General features: G+C 38.6%; 1 protein-coding gene and 1 long non-coding RNA gene across 2 annotated transcripts in view; both read right to left on the bottom strand.

The window, feature by feature from the left end:
* Window positions 1-2,011: 2,011 nt before the first annotated feature.
* On the bottom strand, window positions 2,012-3,618 carry LOC148401248 (uncharacterized). Its single transcript, XR_015857107.1, has 4 exons — window positions 3,200-3,618; window positions 2,999-3,076; window positions 2,677-2,922; window positions 2,012-2,600 (listed from the first exon to the last, which is right to left on the bottom strand). It is a non-coding gene; the product is annotated as an uncharacterized LOC148401248 (long non-coding RNA).
* Window positions 3,619-7,396: 3,778 nt separating this feature from the next.
* LOC148401245 (uncharacterized) overlaps window positions 7,397-18,700 on the bottom strand; it is a 178,280-nt gene continuing 166,976 nt past the window's right edge. Inside the window, exons 2-7 of the mRNA XM_088368438.1 lie at window positions 12,644-14,559; window positions 12,295-12,330; window positions 11,077-11,127; window positions 10,823-10,909; window positions 10,415-10,496; window positions 7,397-9,338 (exon numbers count right to left, since the gene is read on the bottom strand). Of these exons, the coding sequence (XP_088224564.1) occupies window positions 9,208-9,338; window positions 10,415-10,496; window positions 10,823-10,909; window positions 11,077-11,127; window positions 12,295-12,330; window positions 12,644-12,667 (411 nt within the window). The 5' untranslated portion in view covers window positions 12,668-14,559 and the 3' untranslated portion in view covers window positions 7,397-9,207. The remainder of the gene's footprint in view (window positions 9,339-10,414; window positions 10,497-10,822; window positions 10,910-11,076; window positions 11,128-12,294; window positions 12,331-12,643; window positions 14,560-18,700) is intronic.

The raw sequence follows: 18,700 nt of genomic DNA, 5'->3' as shown, positions 1-18,700 counted from the left end.
ATGCGTGTCTAATTTGGATATTTTGACTGTGCATGATCCATTGCATGTACTGAATAGAATCGTGTGAGAAAGCTTTGTACTGACGCATATAGTTGTCTGATGGTGTAATGGCTAGTGTTTGAGGGGTCAGAAAATTAGCTCTGAAAACTTTCATGCACGCCGACGCAATTGTTACTGCATTGAACGGATCTGTTCCGGTGGCCTCAAAAAACTCACTCCTGAATTTTTCACACCCTTGCATTAACATCATTCTCGCAGTAGGCTATTGCCTGTTTAGCAAAATCAAACACATTGCTAGCTTAGAGGCATCGTCAAGAATGAGAGAGAGTCTATGAATCGTGATTTTGTGTCTAAATCGACAAATGATAGAACTTTACTCCCTTGCATCAGAATGTCGAGTTTGAGACCTAATTCGAGCATTCTCCTTATCAGTATGTATGAATCAAAACCTCTCGCATTATGTGCAACAAACGTAGTTTGTTTAAACCGTGGCATTCGGAAAAATCTGAGAAATTCATCAACACAATCTGTGCCATACCAATGCTTCGTCAGTCTATTCGATCTGCAGCAGATGAGAAAAGGTTTGTGTAAACCGTTTGTGTCTACATAAGTTTCGAAATCGTAGTAGACTACATTTTTGCACGGTGGTTGAGGTTTGATGGGCTGAATGTAGCACATGTGGGGGTTCAATAAGGCGTCATCTTGATTTATGATCTCATCACACACTGCGCATTTTTTAACGGGGCAGCGATGTTTAGCACCGGTACCATCAGCTTTCACATAATACCGGAGACCACATTCCAAGCATTTTTTGTATGAAGCGCAGTTGCTCGCACGATTCATTGATCGGGACTCTTTTTGTTACAGTCGGGGCAGATGATAGGTTTAAACCGTCGCTGTTTACAGCATGGATCAAGACAAACGCCACAGTGTCCTGCACAATGGTGCTGTTGCCAATTGTCATGCCCTTTGTAACAATACCTGCAGAAGAATGCGTGGCCCACAAATGCCTCAATAGCTTTCACGCCGTAATAGTGGCCCTCGAGGTTTAAGACAAATAGAGTGTCGTTATCTGTTTTGGGGTAACGCGTGTCGAAAAAGGTCATGGGGCGGCAGTCCTCTTTTCGATACATTACAGTTATTTTCCGTTTGAGGACTTTCTCAAATTTATAGACATCGCCCAGACTCACAGGTGTTTGACAATCCAATCCTACACTCTCCTGTAAGAGCCGTGCGTGTCTCGTGGCTTGTTTTGTTGTCAGTGTGTCATTTAGCAGATAGGTTAGCGAGAGAGCGAAACACAAATTATTGTCTTTATTACGAGGTATGTGTAGGTGTCGTTTTTTCAACCTCAAAATCTCTCTGTTGGTAGTGTTCAGCAGCCTTCGACGCATTCCACCACCACCACGCAATGGAGTGACTATTTGTACAATGAGCTCTAAGCTCTCATCAGCCAGAAGCTCTGTATTTGATTGGGCTAAACGTTCAAGCAGGTTTGATACATTATCTCTGATAGAGTTTATATCACTAGTTTGCGGGCAGATGTGAGCTCTATCGTTACCAGCCGCGAGCTCTATCTGAATTACATCACCTGTTTGCGCCCTGCTAGCTACCTCTTGCAAGACATCATCTATTCTGTCTTCAATCTGGAGGTAGAAGGTTGCAAAATCATTAATGTTCTGTTGCGATGGTATATTTAGCCGTCGTCTCACCTCTACATTGTTGAAATGCGGCCTGTTGATTACAACCGAACCGCCGCGTTGGTCAGCTAATACAGAACCGTTGTTAGATTGTTGGGGCGTGTGTTGAAACGGTGATGTGTTGTCATCAATAACGTCTATTTCATGATCAGTTATAACAGCACAGTTGTTAGGCTGAAATATCGGCCGAACGGCGTCAATAGCAGCCGGTGGTGATGAATCGCGAGAGTTAGTGGTCAACGGGTCAACCAGAGGCTGTGTATTTAGATTTTGGATGATGTTTAGCAACTGGACAGGAATGTCAGGACTGATACGCCCGTCGCTGTCATTAGCATGGTTGTTTAATTCTGCTATCATGTTTAGCAATTGTGACGGGATTTGTGTAGGACTCTGTCCACCTTCATTCGGGCTTCGGTTGTTCAATTCATCTATGACAGTCTGTAAATGAGTGAGAATAGCAGGACTGTCTGGTCTCTCCCCCTCTGACAAAGCAACGGTCACATTGTTGAGCAAATCTGTTACTCGACTCGTAGACGTATTGTTAACGTTTGATAAATCTAGCTCTGGTGTGTCACTTCTTTGGCTTGCCCCGTTAAATGATGGCAAATCTATTTCAGAAATGTTTGCTAAGAAATCCGACTCCGTCGACGTAAGGTTTGAATGATCCATTATATTTTCTTTTACAAAACACAGCAGAAACAACACAAACCTATTTTGATTCGGCTAAATCTGTAAGAGCACGTATAATCTTAAAGCACTCTTGTAACCGTCTTTTGTAGATACAGTTACCCCGACACCTGAGAGGCCCCCTGCTGTTTGAGTGGTGGGTGTTGTAGAAGGGGTGCCCCCTCCTCTTCCTCCTCTTCCTCTCTCTCTGTGGCTCGGTGTCACGATGTTCACCTGTAAGTTAATCCTTTATAATACCGAAAATAGCAAGTATGATAGCACATAAAGAGAGAAAAAATATAAGGAATACCTCCAACTTTGTTTGTCGACTCTTGATGGTTTAAAGCTTCGTAAGTAGATAGAGCCTCAAGTAGTTCAGAATCCGTCGCTGCCTCCTGTCGGTTGGTGTGGGGTGCAATCGGATTGGTTTCAACAGTAACACGTGACTCTGATACAGCTGGTCGCTCTGACTCTGTCGTTTCCACTGCTCCAATATGGCGGTCGAAAGCAGCTTGTGTCGGCCGAACGCTTTTTCTAGTGGCCGCGGCCACGAGATCTGATACAAACATAAAAAATAAAATCAGTAACTAATACCCTCTATAAGAACTATCTTAGATGCGCTATTGACTCACCGTAGTCTGATTGTGTTAGGTAAACGTCGCTAAAATCGTCGTCAAAAGATGCGTGGACATCGGCAAAAACGATGTTGTCTGCAAATATTATATAAACAATACATCTTGTTTTATAAAAATAACTTATTATTATTATTTATTATTATTATTATTTGTTATTATTATTGTCATTATTGTGAGAAATGTAGTAAAATGACTTACCTTTAACCATTCTCGAAAACAACTTTTTGACACGCTTCGATTCTGTTCGTCAGAGTGATGGCTTGCCTTGTCTTGTCTTCTCCAAAATGATGCTCGTCCACACCAAACTTTTAAATTCGGCGGGGATAAGACCACGCCTATGAGCTCACGTGTCGCGGTAAATCGGATAACTTTGGTCGTATGTTGATGACGCATCAAAGAGGTCTTTCTCATATCCTTGGCCCCAGTAATACCGACTCCGCTATTGTTTGTCAAATTACATTAGAGATAACTTGTGACTTGTAACAGTGTGATTTTCTCAACAAAAGCCCTTTGATCCTCTAAACCAATGTTTACCAAATTACATGCGTCTCTCGCTTTCAGATAACTTTGGCTGAGCTATTGATTCTCAAATTATATGCGACTCTCTTCCAGCCAACTTTGACACCTATCACAAACCCCCCACCCTATCACAAACACCCCCTCCCCTTCGCCTTCTCAACAAAAAGGGTCCCCTTCAATCTCACACGTACGGGCCGGATGCAAAGGTAGCTCAGAGGGCTGTTAGCAAAGCTAGCACAGGTGCTCCACCTGTCTTGATTCATAAAAATACATGCCCATACATATCCACATCTTAAAAATGGCGCCAGCAAACCAAAATGGCGACAGTCAAAGATGGCGCCGTCACGACTGGCGCCATCTTGATGCCACCAACCCGCTAAAGAATTTATGACCCCCAATAAAATACGTCATAAATCTTAACATCAATAGATCATAAAATTTTATGACCCCCCTAACTCATTTGCATATGAATAGACATCAAAGCCTGCTGCATTCTAACTCTCTCTTGTGGGGCTTCAGCAAGGCATTCTCCTGATTTAAGATCTCATCACATACTGCGCATTTTTTAACAGGGCAGGGATGTTTAGCACCGGTACTGTTAGAGATTTGCTCACTCCAACTTATTTTGCAAGAACCACATGGGAGACAAGTAAGTCCTTTTGGACACCTGCAGGTGGAGAGTTCACTCGTTCAAGGAATGAAGTCTGAACCCTCGTTCCTGCGAGGGGATATTTTTTAAGAGAAACAGAGTGGGGGTTGAGAGTGGGGGTCAGAGTAGACAAATGGCCGAAGCCCCTGGCTGATCAAAGCACATCAGGGGGTCCTTCACGATGTTGTGTAAACAAAACACTTTGATTGCTTCCTCTGCAGCTAGTCAATCAGTTCAAAAGATCTTAGCACTTTGTTCTACTACTTTTGTTAAGACAGGACAAGCGAGTTTAATTATTACAGGTTACATTCCAACATAATCACAGGATCAAACTAACCTGAAAACCCTAACATCCACCATCAGCTTTCACATAATACTGGAGACCACACTGCAAACATTTTTTGTATGAAGCGCAGTTGCTCACACGATTCATCGCTCGAAACTCTTTATATTTGGCAAAGCATTCCTCATTACGGCAAGTTTTGTTACAATCGGGGCAGATAACACGTTTAATCCGCCGTTGCTTACAACATGGATCGAGACAAACGCTACAGTGTCCTTCACACTGGTGCTGTTGCCAATTCTCATGCCCTTTGTAACAAAGTCTGCAAAAGAACGCGTGACCAACGAATGCCTCTATAGCTTTCACGCCGTAGTAATGACCCTCGAGGTGTAAGTGTCGTTGTCTGTTTTGGGATAATGTGTGTCGAAAAAAGTCATGGGGCGACAGTCCTCTTTTCGGTGCATTACAGTTATTTTCCGTTTGAGGTCTTCATCAAATTTATGGACATCCCCCAGACTCACAGGTGTAAAATAAAATGTAAAAGGCGTGCCTGTCTTCTGGCCTGTTTTGTTGTTAGTGTGTCATTTAGCAGATAGGTTAGTGAGAGAGCAAAGCATAGATTGTTGTCTTTATTACGAGGTATATGTAAGTGTCGTTTTTTCAACCTCAAAATTTCTCTGTTGGTACTGTTCACCAACATGCGACGCATTCCACCGCGCAATGGAGTGACTATTTGTACGATAAGCTCTAAGCTCTCATCAGCCGGAAGCTCTGCATTTGATTGGGCTAGACCAGTGGTTCCCAAAGTGGGCGGTACCGCCCCCCCGGGGAAAGATCTGGGGGGGCGGTGAGGACGAAAGGGGCGGTAGGGGGGCGGCAGTCCGAAGTCGAAGTCAGAAGTTGAAGGGGGCGGTAGGCGGGCGGCAGTCCGAAGTCTAGCTAGTCACTACATAGACAGCGTAGACTACAAAAGCAAAAACTCAGGTTTGTAATTTCAAGCTTGTAATGTTCAGAATTTTATCTTATAATAAAAACCGCATTCTGGCGGTCAACATCATCTTGAGTTGAAGTCAACATGAAATTGGGGACTCGCATTCTGGCGGTCAACATCATCTTGAGTTCAAGTCAACATGAAATTGGGCACTCGCCAGAACGCGCCGTGTTGTGTTGTGTTGAGCTGGTTAGGGTGGTGCATTCACTGATATATATTGTTACGAATGACTTTTACCTGTGTGTGCATGTGCGTGTGCATATATGCATGTTCGCGCGTGTGTCATTGTGTGGGTGGCGAGGGTGGCGTGCCTTAGATCACGTCCGCCACCATTTTCTGTGAGTAAATGGAAGAAAATGAATACGCGAGAGGGTAAACTTGCTTTTCATACCTTCAATGTTGTCTTTTTTGTCTTTAAGTAGGCCTATTTATGAAATGCGATAAAATGCTGTATTTTACATGGTTTTTCTTTTTTGTTCCAGAATAAAGTATGGCCTTGGTACAGCAAACCAAAAAGAAGTGTCGGCAATATAGTGTGGAATATCTTAAATATGGATTTGTCGCAGCACCACACAACCAACAGCAACCAATGTGTCTACTGTGTGATAGAGTGTTTTCAAATGAAGCTATGAAACCTTCGAGGCTTTTGGAACATTTGAAGAAAATGCACTCTGATAAAGCAGACAAAAACTTGGAATATTTTCAGTCACTCCGAGACAACGTTCGGAAACGGAAAACCATCGGAAATATATTTGCCAGCACTTTACAACAATCTACTGACGGTTTGCGAGCGTCATACAACATCTCTTTGCTGATTGCTAGATCTGGTAAGCCTCATACAATTGGAGAAGAGCTTATTCTACCAGCAGTAAGAGAGGTTCTACACACTGTTGTACACAAGTCACCTGACCAAATTATAAAAGCTATTCCTCTCAGTGATAACTCTGTTCAGAGAAGAATAGATGAAATGGCTGAAAATATTGAAGAAACATTGTGTGACATGCTTAGGACAACAGAATTTAGTTTACAGTTAGATGAGTCCACTCTGCCAGGCAATGAATCTTTGCTTCTTGCTTATGTTCGTTTCGTCAAAGATGAAAGCTTGGTTCAAGAGCTGTTATTTGCAAGACAGCTTGAAACAGACACAAAAGGGGAGTCAGTATTTCGTGTCGTTGATGATTTTTTTAAAGAGAAAGACATCCCACTTTCTAACATTCTTGCTTGTGCAACAGATGGGGCACCATCAATGGTAGGTCGTCATCGTGGCTTCATTAGTTTCTTGAAAAAAGCTGTACCTGGAGTACTTACAGTGCACTGTGTAATCCACAGGCAGCATCTGGTCGCAAAACACCTGAGTGGTAGACTACACAAATCAATGAGTACTGTTATCACAGCAATAAATAAAATCAAGGCACATGCCCTCAATTCCCGACTGTTTCGACAGCTGTGCACTGATAATGATGAAGAGTTTGAACGTTTAGTGTTGCACACAGAAGTTAGATGGCTGTCTAAGGGAAACTGCCTGAGACGTTTCTTTTCACTGTTTGATACAGTTGTTGAATTCTTCCAAGACTCCAATTCTGTTCTGTGTGATGAACTAAGAAACATGAAGCATGACATTGCTTATTTGGCAGATATATTCACAAAGTTCAATGAAGTTAATTTGCAGCTGCAAGGACATGGTGCTAACCTAATCAAAGTCAAATCAGCTATCTCCACCTTCCTGGCCAAGTTACAGTTATTCAAACGAAACATAGCTCGCCATGCACTCTACCAGTTCCCAAGCCTCTCTGAATTGGATAAGGAAAAAGGCATACCAGACGATGACCTTCAAGTGTATTGTACACACCTGGATGAACTGCACAGAGACATGTCTGAGAGATTTGAGGACATTTTATTGCTTGAAATACCAGACTGGGTGATCAGTCCATTCCTAAATGTCGACGGTGAAGAAACTGGAGTGGCAGAGGAAGAACTGATTTCAATTCAAAATGACATTGAGCTAAGGCCAAAGTTCAAAAAGTCATATCAAGATTTTTGGTTACAAAAAAAAAATCTCTGACTGCTATCAAGTGCTGTGGAACAAGGTCAAGATGTACTTTATTGCCTTCCCAACATCATATTTAGTGGAACGGGGCTTCAGTGCAGTCACCTTGCTTCTTTCCAAGCAAAGAAACCGACTGAAAATTACTGACCGCGGGGATCTACGACTTTTTCTTAGCGAGTTCCAGCCTGATGTTGAGAAGCTTATGTCCCTGCACCAAGCACATCCATCCCATTAAGTGTGAGACAATGAAGGGTACTGGTGGAATGTTTATTTACCATTCTATGTTGCTGAAACAGTTAAAACAGCTAAAAAAAAAATTGGTTCACAAATACACATTTGTGTTTATTTACCATTCTATGTTGCTGAAACAGTTAAAACAGCTAAAAAAAATTGGTTCACAAATACACATATGTGTTTATTTACCATTCTATGTTGCTGAAACAGTTAAAACAGCTAAAAAAAAATTGGTTCACAAATACACATTTGTGTTTATTTACCATTCTATGTTGCTGAAACAGTTAAAACAGCTAAAAAATAAATTGGTTCACAAATACACATTTGTGTTTATTTACCATTCTATGTTGCTGAAACAGTTAAAACTGCTAAAAAAATAAATTGGTTCACAAATACACATTTGTGTTTATTTACCATTCTATGTTGCTGAAACAGTTAAAACTGCTAAAAAATAAATTGGTTCACAAATACACATTTGTGTTTATTTACCATTCTATGTTGCTGAAACAGTTAAAACTGCTAAAAAATAAATTGGTTCACAAATACACATTTGTGTTTATTTACCATTCTATGTTGCTGAAACAGTTAAAACTGCTAAAAAATAAATTGGTTCACAAATACACATTTGTGTTTAACCTTTCTCTTTACAAATTGCAGCAATTTTGGGGGGGGGTCGCTAGCCTGAAAAAGTTTGGGAACCACTGGGCTAGACGCTCAAGCATGTCTGATACACTATCTCTGATAGAGTTTATGTCACTTGTTTGCTGGTAGATGTGAGCTCTATCATTACCACTCACTAACTCAGCTTGAATCACATCACCTGGTTGTGCTCGCCGAACCACCTCTGGCAAAACATCATCTATTTTATCTTCAATCTGGAGGTAAAAGGTTGCAAAATCATTGATGTTCGCTTGGGATGGTATATTTAACTGCCGCCTTACGTCGACATTATTGAAATGCGGCCTATTGCCTACAACAGAACCGCCGCGCTGATCAGTTATTACAGAACCGCTGTTAGATTAGTGGGGCATGTGTTGGAATGCTGGTGTGCTGTCATCAATAACATCTATTTCGTGATCAATTATAACGGTGGAATGTCATCAATAACAGGCGGCGTTGAATCGACAGGCTTAAGGTCAACGGGTCAACCAGAGGCTGCGTATTTAGATTTTCGATCACAATGTTTTGTTGGAGGGAAAAAGCCCCGTCAGTCCTGCTATTCTTACCCATTCACAAGTGGTCATAAATGAACTGAACAATCAAAGTCTGAATGAAGGTCGACAGAGTCCTACACAGATCCCATCACAATTGCTAAACATGACAGCAGAATTAAACAACCAAGCTAATGATAGCAGCGGCCGTATCATTCCTGGTGTTTCTACCTCTGTTAAGGGAAGCTCTTTCACTCATATTTTCTCCTCATGGTGGTTATTCTATTTTTGACAAAGTACTTAACAGCTTTCCAGTCTCTGTTACTCAGTGCTTATGGTTCTGCAGCAATGCATCTCTCGCAGTCAAACAGACCATTTGTCAATATATAGTACTTCCTTAAATGTTTATTTACTGCAGCACATTCCTCTGGGGTCCAGCTTCTTTTCACAACTTTTTCTGTACCTAAGGGCATAAGAAGAGCACTTTTTAGTTTACAACTTAATTAGAACAAGACTGCATAAAGAATACATTCACTTTATGTACAATAGTCCGACAAAATAATTTAAATGAGATATTTTAAAAAGTCTCCTATCTTTGTCAACGGTGATGAGCCTACAATAGACATAAGTAAATCAGTTATTATCTGGGATATTAATCCGGTCATTTAAGTTGCGAGGTGGTCTTCAGTGTCAGCTGTTTTTATATTAACAAAATTAAAAATAGATGCACAAAAGGGCAATATTAGAATGGCCCCAGTTTTGGAGTTGGGGGACAGAGGTCTCTCATTTTCTGACTACTTTTAAGCAGTTTTGCATTTGACCAGAGTGTCACTGCTGGTAGGTGAAGCAATTCCTGGCCCCTGCAGAGGTTGCACAGGCAGTCAAACTCCGCCATGGCAGCACATTGGGATGCACCATTTCTCTGACAAAACCATTAAGAACAGATACAAGTTGTTGCAAAATTAGGAAAAATAAAAAATAAAAATCAGAAAAAAACTTTTTCAGACAGTGTTTTACATGTATGGGGAATTTGCTTTGATAACGTGCTACACATAGACAAACAAAGATGATATAAATAAATTTGGAAATATATAGTGTGTAAAGAAACAAACAAATGCAAGCTGTATAAGAATGGTATCTGCCTTGGTGTGTCAATGTGTGAATTTGCATATTCACTAATAGGTTAATCTAGTGCATTTTTTTTCTCTCTTTTGAGGAAGATGTGTCATGTACATTACCCCTATTTAAAAATAGATGTAAACAAACATCTCACATACTATAATCAAGGTTAGCAATGACCTGTAATTTACATGAGAAAGGATGGGTTAATTTTCATTTTATCACAAAATTCAAAAGTTTAGACCTTACATGTCTAAGAAAAAAAGTCAAGTGGTGTTTAATATATCTTGCTTGGGTCATCTAAATCTTAGTAAGCAGCATATGTGAGGATAATTAGATACTGATACAGTAGTAACAATTGGACAATTTAAAAGCAACCGTGATAAAGTTATATATTGAAAAGGATTACTCCAAACTCACCTCTCTTTTTGGCAGACTTTTCATTACTTGGGCCACGAGATGTGGAGGTACAAGAGGTCACTTCTATGACTTCTGGCACCATCTGAAATTATGATTTTTAAGTGCAGAAAAAAACATGTTAAACTTATCTTATTAGGACAACAAACACACTGATCAAGGGTACAGTTTCTAACAGCAAACTAAAGAGAAAAAAAAACTATCTACACTTGTGCTCATAAGGAGTTATTTATTACAATAATGTCCTGTAGAACCAATCTTGTTGGAACCAAATTTGGATTTTGGTAAATACTAGACAGGAGCAGATATGAATGTAATGGACTTGTAATATTTAAAAGTGGTGGAATTTAAAAAATATATATATATATTGAAAACGAGTACTGACCTTAAACTGCAGTTTTACAAACTCACCTTTCTTTTTGGCCATTTTTTTCTGAGTTGAACGACTGGATGTGGGAGTACAAGGTGTCTCCTCAGAAGCTTCTGGCATTTAATCTTCTGAAATATTGATTTTAGGAACAGAAAAAGCGGTTTAAACTTTCAGTGATCTACAGTGACAATACCTTAACATTTCATGTATATAGAAGTCAGGTTGTAAAATGTGTAACACAAAGAAAAGTGGCTTTTTTTGTTTAACTGATTTCTTTATTGTGTGAACATTTTACCTTCTTGTGGGGATAATATGATGCCATCCTCTGCCCCCTCAGGCATGTCATCTATGTACATGAAAGAAGAATTGTTTTCAAAAGTCAAAACTAAAATTTTGATAAAAAGAAAACAAAATTGTAAAATTAACTATTGCTTGGATCCATATTTTAGGTCATCTTAATTGACAAGAAATCAGAAGTAATATTGGTTTACCAGGGATATAAGTGCTCGTCATATTGTACATGGCAAATAAACTTGTGTGAATGAGCCACTTGTTATACAGCTGAATAAGACATTATGATATAATAAAAAAAAAAATGTTCGCTGGCAGTATTACTGAGAAATTGTGTTTCCTATAAATGTTTTCAGTAACATTTTATTTTATGGAACACAAACTAACCCTTAGCTGTCAATTAGTAGGCTACATATTTGTGGACTTTAAACTGTTCCTTACTCAATTATTTAATTACTGACTTATTGTGACTGACCAAATTTTAATAGTAAGAGGCCATAAATTAAGATTTTTTTTCACAGCAGGCCACTATTTTGTTAACTCAAAGTAAACAGGTAATTCTATTTAATGCTGATTTTGATATGATCTTCTTAATATGGGGCTTACAAAGAAGTAATTAAGGGGGTTAAGGTTTTCAACCTTAACTGGTAAAAAAGTAATTCCTTTTACAATACAACTATACACCAGTATTCGGGCCAAAACTTAAAAATGATTGGTTAATTTAAAAATGAACAGCTGAAGTATCATTTATTTACTACAGATTGGAGTGAAGCCTATTCAGCAGGTAGGCAAGGACTAAAGGTTTTCAGTGCTTGCGACAAAAATAAAAGGATAAACCCTCTGACAGCCTCAAAGTGTAAAATGTATACAACAGAGAACAACAAACAAGTGCCAAATTTCCCAATAACTAATTAATAGCAGCAGCTAGTTAACGGTTCCATAACCAAAAATATTGAACTTTTTCAATACATTCTATCAATACATTTGAATTTATCTGAAAGTTTTGAATGTAGATACAAAACTTAATCTTTGTAAAAAAAATAAAAAATAAATAAATGATGAAGCTTAAATAAAATTATGGCTTGAAACTTTTCCACATCACTCCTATCTTGGACATTTTCAATTACTGAGATTTTAATTAAAACAACATTAACATGTAGTCATCTAGTGTGTTTAAAACTACTGAGATAATTCCCATTGAGAAAAATAAATAAATTCATACCTTTCTCTTCCGAAGTCCCATCCGTGTCAACTGTCTCTAAAATGGTAATGAGATAAATTTGAAGAGATTTGTTTAATAGAACAAATAAAACACTCAAGAACCAATTCCACAAAACGTACGAAACCATAAAAAGTACTGAAAAAGCATTTTTTTTGCCTCAAACCAAATCATTTAAAGCAAACATTTTTATGTAAAGCCTAAACAATACTATTTTCAACTAATATACTGTTTGTTCATCCTTAATAAAACATACTCTCCTACATAAATGTCACAATTTCATAAATCTATTCTTAAATACGAAGATTAGTAGCTTCAATTTTCCTTGAATTAAAGTGTTAAATGTTAATACCGTTGACATCAAGGTGGATTTCATCCAGACTCTTCCCTTTATACTCTCCTCGACGTCCTTGTTCCAGTGCAAGGAGAACTTTGCTGATTTTTGCTAACTGCGTGATACCCGCTGGAAGGCGATTGTACTTTCTGTGAACTGCAATGTTATGCCCAAGAAAATCTGCCAACTGGTCAAGTTCTGTGGTCTTGAGGTTCAAAACAGTTCACATTGTAGCAATGTGCTTCCTGAGCTTTTTGAGGTGAGTGCCGTAGGGTTTTTGAGGCCACTGCATTCACTCACAAACTGCCTTATACAATCCGAACCCCTGAGGTAATGAACAGAATTCGGCAATGCAAACAGGTATTGATTTTCTTTCAGGACTCCACATTCTTCCCGCTTTTCAGTAAGAGCATCGAGGGATTCCTTCATCGACAGACTCAGTAGAACAGGAACGTTTCTTCCTCTCTTTCCCACTATAGTTATCCGGACAAAATACTTGCAAAGCTTCTGTGAGGGCCAGGTTAACATCCTCATGTGTATCTGATGTGTCCTTTGATAAGTAAACTGACAAATGCATCCTGGAAACCTCTCCTGCTCGCCGGCGGTTGAAAAGGTTTACTTGTGCCAGAGTTACATTGCCAAGATCCTTCCAGCTGGACTGTGAGGCCTCTTCTTTCAAGGCATGAAAACATTCCTCCTGTTTCACTGACAAATGGTTGTGAAGAATCTGGACATCCTGTGTGAAAAGTAATAGTAGAGGTGCATTCCACTTTTTCTGTTCAATCTGAGTTAAAGCTTGGCTTGCAATGTCATATTTCCAACTTTCTTGATATACTAGTTGCGCTAACTCCTCTGCATTTTGGACAGTTTCCTTACCCTTCATCTTCAGTCCTTCGGTCTTAATAAACATAGCTAAAGAATGCATGTTATGACCAATTTTTCTAGCAAGAGATGGTCGTTGAAATTTGCCACTTTCTTCATTGAACCCAGCTAGACGTTTTGCAGCATCGACAAGTTCAACATACTTTTCAGGCTTTATGAGATCTTTAAGACTCTTCACAGGAGCAGCATTTCTTGCTCCAAGTAGCAGTCTGTCAAGCTCTCTTAGCTTTTGACGGATGTACGGGAGCTGGCTGACTACCTTCTCATTCTTGTAGAACAATCTGTATTCAAACTCCAGTATGTAATGATCACTCTTACATGCAACTGTAATCTCATCTTGATGCATCTCACTTAGAAACTTCCAGTACGATTCACTAAACTCTGGTGGAACTGGTTCAGCAAATGCACACAATGCTTGAACTCTTGTTTTCCCCTTTTTGGAGGACTGATCTTGAGGCTTGAATTTGCAGGTCTGGAAATGTCGCTACATGGTCTTTTTTTTTTAACAGCCCAAAGCAGAACAAACAATGTTTGAATGTTTCTACTTCTGTTTTCTTCTTTGGTTTGTTAGGTTACGGATTCTAGTTATTGATCTGACTCCAAATTGTGATCAACACTTAACTCATAAATTGCTATGTCCTAATCCACACACTGGCGCACCTAACAATTTTGCGAGTTCGTTCTGTCAAAGAGAAGACCAGTAGATCAATTAGACCAAATTTACCAATTATTTATTCCTGACAAAGCGCACTAATACAGGCCTGGGTCCCGGGTCCCTCACACTAAAACTCGTGCGTTTTTGTGACCACCAAAAGACGACACATTCTTCCGGGTTGCCCAGTTTTAAAGAAACACAATATGAATATTAAAGCATGCAAAATATTGTGAGATGATTGGTGGATGGCCATCTCCTCCCCGTCCAGGTGTCGCTGAGGTCAGGCGGTTGGGTTTTCCCCTCGATGCCCAGTCCCATAGATGTGCTGTTGTTCTCGTTTCTCACCGACTTTGAGATTATCTCGTCCGGTACTCCCTGTCTGGGCCTATACACAACACTTCCAAGAAAACAAGTTCATGCAGTTTGCCTGCACATTCCTCGGCCCCCACCAATCCACACGAGCACTTCAATACTAGATATTAATATGATTATAAGTTTAACACAACCTTAAAAAATATGTTTGCAAACTCCCAAAAACACATTTTCCTTTAGGTTGTTTCCATGCAATGAGCTTGCCTTGGTTACTTTCCAAAGCTTCATTGTTGTGCTCAAAGTTTCCCTTATTTCGTATATAATCCAAATGCTGTCATCTTTATTTAGATTTTTTTGGAAAACTATAAGCTTTTGCAACCTCAACTTTATCCATGTGTTTGCGCAGCAGATGTCTTGACATTTTTTGAACAAGTAAACCACAATACACACAGTGGTGCTTCTTGTTATATCTTCTGGATCCAGCTTCCTTCTTCAAAACAGGAACAACATAAACAGATGCTTCCTCCAGGGGTGCCCTTTTATCTATACATGTAGTGGATCTGGAATCATGACTTTCAAAGCTTGTACTCTGACTGGACTCACCCTTGCCTTGCCTCCGAAACGTGCTTCTGTTTCGACTGAATGACACTGTTTTTGGACCTTATTCCATAGACAATTCCATGCTGGCTTCACTGTCTGAGCTTTCTCCACAGGTTTCTGGAATATATTCGTCTTCACTATCTTCACTTGTCTCATCTAACCCTGCCAAGCTTCTCTAAATCATTTAGAGAAAGGAGAGAAGATCCAAGTTAGCATTTCTTCAGAAATTAATAAAAGAAAAGAACATCAGGCCTTAATTTAAAGTCTAGCTTGAAAACAAAGATGCTAACACTATAGGTACATCTAAAAAAAACAAGAAAATTGCATAAAAGTGAAATGTTTTTGTCAGTCTTCTCAGAAAGTGAAACTCATATCTTATATAGAATCATTACACAGAGTGATAGAAATGGACATACTGTTGAAAAGCCTGACATTAGTGCTTAAAACAACCTTTTGTGACTGGCCTAATATGATTTTCTAGGACACTACATTTAGGGATTTCTTTACCTGTGAGCCATAATTGTCTAAATTACAAGATATAAAAGCTTGAAAAATCTACTCAATGTGCAATAAAAACAAAACAAAATTAACAACAATTGTTTCACTTGTGACAAATAACTGGTAAGAAATATTGAACTTTTAAGCAATATTCTAAAAATTCTGTATGAGTGCTTGGTCAAATTTAGATCCAAACAGATACAGTAAAATGCAATGTTAAGGAGAATATCAATAAAAATATATACGTATATGTAAAAATTTATGCCAATTGACAAAAAAAATGTGTCAACTGAAAGAGTGTTAAATGAATTAGTAAAACATGAACACTAGCCCTTCATTAAAAGCAATCGAATCAAAAGTATACTCTGGCATTACTCTTTTAAATGACAGTGATTCATGAGGCTTACAGAGAAGGAAGTTCCTCTTATAGGCCTTTGTGAATCCATTGACAGTGAGGTTGAAGAGTATTCCACACAGTCATTACTGGAATTGTAGATAGCATCAGAAAAACTTGGAACTTTATTTATCTGTTAAAAAATTACATTAAGCTTTAATTATTCAATTCCTGTGATTGTACTTGCAGAGACACAGTTATTATTTTAAAAATATATAATTTCCTATGACATTTTAGAATATATGTCAAAGACAATTGTATTCTTTTACCATTATTGATTTTCCTTTTAAATCCTTTTGCAGAGGTACAGAGCAGTCCTTTTGGGAATCATTGTCAGTATCATCACTGTCTGAGTAGTCCACTAGGGAAACTCCTTTGATAATTGATAGCTATATGGAGGGAATTAAAAGAAATGTTTTGCTAGTTTATGCAAACTACTCTTATATGCTGTATAAATATAAAGACTGGAATTTCGTTGCTCAAAATAATTGAAATTTCTGTCCAACATCTTAACTGGTAAATGACCAGTTCTAACACATCCTCTGAAATATGCCAAAACCTTATAGCAATGCAGTAGGTTCATACAAGGACACATTCAATGCACACGAAATTTTACAGAGAAAACAAGGAAAAGGCTCCAAAATTTACAACAAAGACAAATTGAACTATAGCTGTAATATAATCAGCCTCCATAATGTCCATAACTAAAAGTATGATCTAAAAACATAAGACAACCTTCGATCCATACGGAGGGCCCCACAAGTAGCCATATTCAACATCATACAGACACCACAAATGACAGACTCAAGACCTGTATAGTTAAATCATGTGAAGTTAGTCCCCAAAACTAAACAAGCCCTTCTAACTAAAGTGTTCTAGTCAGTACTGGATGTCTCATCAGGTCCTATAACAGCATCTTTATGGATGTAGTGGAGCATCATCCAGCATGACACTTTAGCCGTTTAGCTGTTGAGGATGTGTGGAACTATAGCTGTAATATTATCAGCCTCCGTAATGTTCGTAGCCAAAAGTATGATCTAAAAACATACAACAACCTTCGATCCATAAGGAGGGCCCCACAAGTAGCCATATTTCAGAAATGTTATTATGTGTGTGTGAATGATTGGCTTGGTTGGACCCCCATGGACGCATGTTTCAACAATGCATCTATAGGTGTGTGTGCCACTGGTTCGTTTGGGCTCCATGAGGAGAACCACTAAAACCGTGTGATCCAATGGTTGGCTGAATGCTCTTTAAGGTACCTTCCGACTAAAGAACAGCTTTCCAACTAAAAGCTGTAAACTAAGAGAACAAGAAAAGGTCTACAAGGTTTATTTCTTACAACAAAGTCTAACTGAATGTTACCTGTAGGCTGGCATCCTGTTTGATGCTATTAAGAGTCCTGCAAAGTTCTGGCTGGTTCAAGCAGTGCACCATCAACAGGAGCCTGAGAGTAATTCAAGTAAAAGAGACAAAAATAGATGCTTTCATTTTTTTCTCCCCATATTTTTCCAACAAATTCTTTTTTTAATTATGATAAATTATCATTGACAATTCCTACACCAAAATGCTTATTCGGCCATATTTAATTTTTCTTTCATGCGTTGGCTTGATAACCACATAAGCTACAAAAAAAAAAAGAAAAGAAAAAAAGTAACTACATTTTTACTAAACTTTGCTGAATGTGCAACATGTTTGGTGAATAGCAGTACATTCCCGATCTGTTGATTCTGTCGCTCAGCACCTGGTGGATGTTGAAAATCATTACCAGCAAAGTCATCCGCGTATTTAGGTGACCCAGTTTGTTAAATTTCTATTGCAAATACGTTCCCTATCTGTTGATTCTGTCGCTCAAAACTGACACCTAGTGGATGTAAAAAATCATTACCAGCAAAGTCATCTGTGGATTTAGGTGACCCGGTTTATTAAAGTATTGTGTGAAGGCGATGGCATCTTCCCTCTCTGGTTACAGTCGTTCTGAATGGCCACATTTCGGGAATGTATATAATGTATATATGTATATAAATATATATTTATTGAGTCTTTTTTGTTATTCTACACCACGTGTCAAACTCAAGGCCCGGGGGCCAAATGTGGCCCGCCACATCATTTTATATAGCCCTCAAAGACAAAATGTGCATCAAATTGTCTTCACCTTTAGAACTCATCTTTTTAAAATGTTTTAACAGTTTATTAGTCTGATTTGAAAATGTGTTATTTGTCAGTTTGTTTTGTAGCTTACACTATTATATCATATGAGGAGTTCATATATTTATTTAGGTTGACAGTCATGATGGCCTTCCGAAAGAAACTATCATTACAATGTGGCCCGCGGCAAAAATGAGTTTGACACCCCTGTTCTACACCATTCACTTTATTGTGTGAAGGTGATGGCATTCACACCTTATTTATTCTACAGCAGGTGTGTCAAACTCATTTTCACCGAGGGCCACATCAGCATAATGGCTGTCCTCAAAGGGCCAGATGTAACTTATAAACGTAACTAAATGGAATCAAATGTAACGTAAAATAAATGTAACTCCTCCTTAATGTTAAATAACTCATTATTTATTATAACTTATTCAAGTGACAATTACAGTTGCGTAGAAAACATGTTTGCTTGTTGCTCTAACATAAATCTTTAAATTTTGTCAGCTTATGGAAACCCACATTACTCCATTAATGAAGGATCAAACTGTCCAAGTGATTAAAGAAAAATAACATAAAACTGAGC

Source organism: Syngnathus floridae, chromosome 2, assembly GCF_059516105.1.
Source record: "Syngnathus floridae isolate MCC-2025c chromosome 2, RoL_Sflo_1.0, whole genome shotgun sequence".
In the NCBI taxonomy this organism is placed as follows: domain Eukaryota; kingdom Metazoa; phylum Chordata; class Actinopteri; order Syngnathiformes; family Syngnathidae; genus Syngnathus; species Syngnathus floridae.
This window is presented reverse-complemented; position numbering and strand designations above follow the sequence as displayed.